The 3150-nt window shown below is 31.9% G+C and overlaps 1 protein-coding gene across 1 annotated transcript; it reads right to left on the reverse strand.

Annotated features, from left to right (window-relative positions):
- LOC120185553 lies at positions 1–938 on the reverse strand. The gene is made up of 2 exons (XM_039189735.1): positions 199–938; positions 1–81 (listed from the first exon to the last, which is right to left on the reverse strand). The coding sequence occupies exon 1, from the start codon at positions 773–775 to the stop codon at positions 224–226; it is 552 nt and encodes a 183-aa protein (XP_039045666.1). The 5' UTR covers positions 776–938; the 3' UTR covers positions 1–81; positions 199–223.
- Positions 939–3150: the final 2212 nt, after the last annotated feature.

Raw genomic sequence — 3150 nt, forward strand, 5'->3', positions numbered from 1 at the left:
TCAATAGAGAATCTGGTTATGTAATGCTAAAATACAGCAGGTAATAAAATGATAGGATAATGAAGTAAGTTTCAAACTGACCTGTAAAATCAACATATTAAGTAACAACTAAGAATCCATCATTCATTGTTTGCAGCACGTCATGAAAAAAAAATTCATTTTGGAATTCTGACAAAGGGCAATAAAGAAAACACTGACACTGTAACAATGAGCTCTCCGAATATCATGGTTCAACAGCATTCCCAAGTTCAAATGAGAAATATTCACGAACAGGTGAAAACTCCACCAATCCAATGTCCATCGCATACCCAGAAACAGGCAACTTCAACTCTCTCAACACACAAAAAGCCTCAGCAATCCTTGTTTTCGGCACTTCCTGAGCTACTGCACAATAGGGAATCCAAGAATCGGCTTTGAACTCTTCCCCAATTTCGATCCCTTCCTTTTTAATTGCCTCACACAATTGAGCCTGGAGCTGTAGGAGGGCCATTGTTGGAACTGGTGCAAGAAAAATAACATTTTTATCATTTGGGAAAGTCCCAATCGAGGAAAAAGATAGAGGTAAAGGTCCTTGTTTGGAAGCAAAAGACTTTAGAATAGATTCGAGCTTGGGAGGGTCAAGAAAAGGGCTTGAAAAGAGAGTAATGTGAGGCCTGGACACGATTTCAATTAATTGAGTGGTGATTTGACGACGAGCCAGAACGTTCCATGCTTTCAAGACTTGGTTTTCGAGTGCTGGATCAAAGTAAAGCTCGATCGAAAAGCCTTGTGACATTGAATCTTTGCTGGAAATAAAAAAAGGAACCCAGATTTTGAAAGGGAGATGTAAGAGTAACCAAATATTGGAACTTTGAATTGGAATTGAAGTGACCAAGAAAGGGGGTATCACTTCAAAACCACTAAACGGAACATGCAAAATGAAAGAAACCCAGATTGGATTTGACTAAGTTACAAGGAAAATGTGAGCGAAGGAAAAGGAAATAATTTTTATGGGTAAATTATAAAGAGACGGAGTACTTCATTCCGATGATTATATTCCAATTTGTTTTGGGGAAAATTAAAACTAAATTAAATAGATTTAAATCTACGAAAGGTGTCTAATTTATGCTATTTTTTAATTTAATACATAACGTTTATTTCGTTTAAGTTTGTTGTCTAACGTTTCGTTCCGTTACTCATTTAGACATTCGGGCCATCAATGACTTTAATTTTTTTGTTAAGTGACACGTATCACAACTTGATAATTTTATTTTTTTTAAATTAAAAAAAATTATATATATTTTTTAAAAAAAGAAAACATAAATTTTGAAATAACAACAAAACTTTAAAAAATTTATTTCCAGCTAAACCGATGCCATCCAGCTCCTTTTTTCGTCGACGAAGCTCCACCCGACCTTCCCTTCCGTCGACGACTAAAACCTCCATAAAATCGTAATCGATCGACGGTCGATCAATCGTAAAAATCACGTGGGATCACGATTTTCATCATAAGGTTTACGGGTATAAAATGAAAATAGGTTGTAAAAAAACGATTTGATCCGAATATATGAAAAAATAATCGCATCCGTTTATCTGATTTTTCAATTTAAAAATTAATAAAAATAGAGTTACTATCTACTGTACCTGTAATAATTTTTTATATAAATATAATGAAAATAAGGGTAAACTACATCATTCGTCATTAAAATTTACTATTTCTCTTATTTCACTCATTGTACTTTTAGTTTTTTTCAATTTACTCACTAAACTTTAGAATTGTTCATGTGTTTAGCTTTGAATTAATTTATTCTTATTTTGATATGACATTTCATTTTTTATTATTTAATATAAAATAATTTAAAATATAAAATTAAACCTAGATGATGGTCGACGGTGACAAGAAAGGATGATGATTATTTTAAATCATTTTTTGATAGAAATATTGGTCTCGTTAAAACTCCTCTCGTACTATAGTCGTATCGAAATATAACCGAAATAGAAGAAGGGGGAAAGAGTGTCTAGAATAAATTAATATAAAAAGTCAAGCAATAATACATTAGAATTGCCATAGCGAAACTGCCAAAGCATAGAATAATAATAACAAAATAATTTGTAGTGACCAAAACAAGAACAATTTGAAAGTTTAGTGAGAAAATAAAAAAATTGAAAATACAATAAGTCAAGTAGAAGAGAGAGTAAAGTTCGGTGATGAATGATGTAGTTTACCCTTAAAATAATGAAAAATATTTTTTTTTCTTATTTTTAATCATAGATGATCAAAATAGAATTAAAATCTAATTTTAAGTATAATTTAAAAAAACATAATTAAATGATTAAAATAAAAATATATTAAATACATAGTTTATCCAAAAAATTAATGACAACAGCGCATGAACGGGCCTTGCCCCCTTATCCTAGAGGGATTATGCTGTGGGATTCCCTGGACATGAAAAAAGCCCAATGCAGAAATAAGAAACACAATGTTGATAAGTTACATTTTCCTTTAATTTTTATTTTGTTTTTGTATTTTGTACTTAAAAATGATAATAAAAATACTAATAATAAAATTTTATCCCAATTCACAAAACAAAAGCCTCAAGACCCAATAAATGCAAAAAAAAAAACACGACCCAAATAGTAAAGATTGAATAATTCGAAAGCTGAAGTCTCAACAGCCTATTAAGATCTGAAGTGTCCCAAATAGTAAAGTTGAATGCTTGTAAAATCCATTAAAAATGTTGAGACAGAATTGGATGTCTACAATTGAAGGGTGCAAAATAGGGAATATGGTCAAAGTGCATGCATGTATGCTATGGAGTGAGGATGAAAGGACAAAAAGGAAACACTCGGGAGTGGGAAAGAATATATTCTGATTTGGTATGTAAGTGGTTTGTGAGGTGTGTTCTTGTTGTTCTTCACATCAACTTCCACTGAGTTGGACGATTGGACTTCAAATGTTGACCCTAAACTATTCAAATGCCACTTTGCTTGGTCTTTAATCTCCATTTTTCTCTTTCCTGTTGTAGGTCATTGTCGAGTTTTGCAGTTCAGTAGCATTATAGGCCAGTCTCGGTTTGTAGGTGTCAGATGTTGAAGAACGATGCCGATTTGTATATCTATATCTATATATAATAATAATAATAATAATAAGCTGAAAAGGGAAGGTGTTGC

The sequence above is a fragment of the Hibiscus syriacus genome, unplaced genomic scaffold, assembly GCF_006381635.1.
Source record: "Hibiscus syriacus cultivar Baekdansim isolate YM2019G1 unplaced genomic scaffold, ASM638163v2 tig00113124_pilon, whole genome shotgun sequence".
Taxonomy (NCBI): Eukaryota; Viridiplantae; Streptophyta; class Magnoliopsida; order Malvales; family Malvaceae; genus Hibiscus; species Hibiscus syriacus.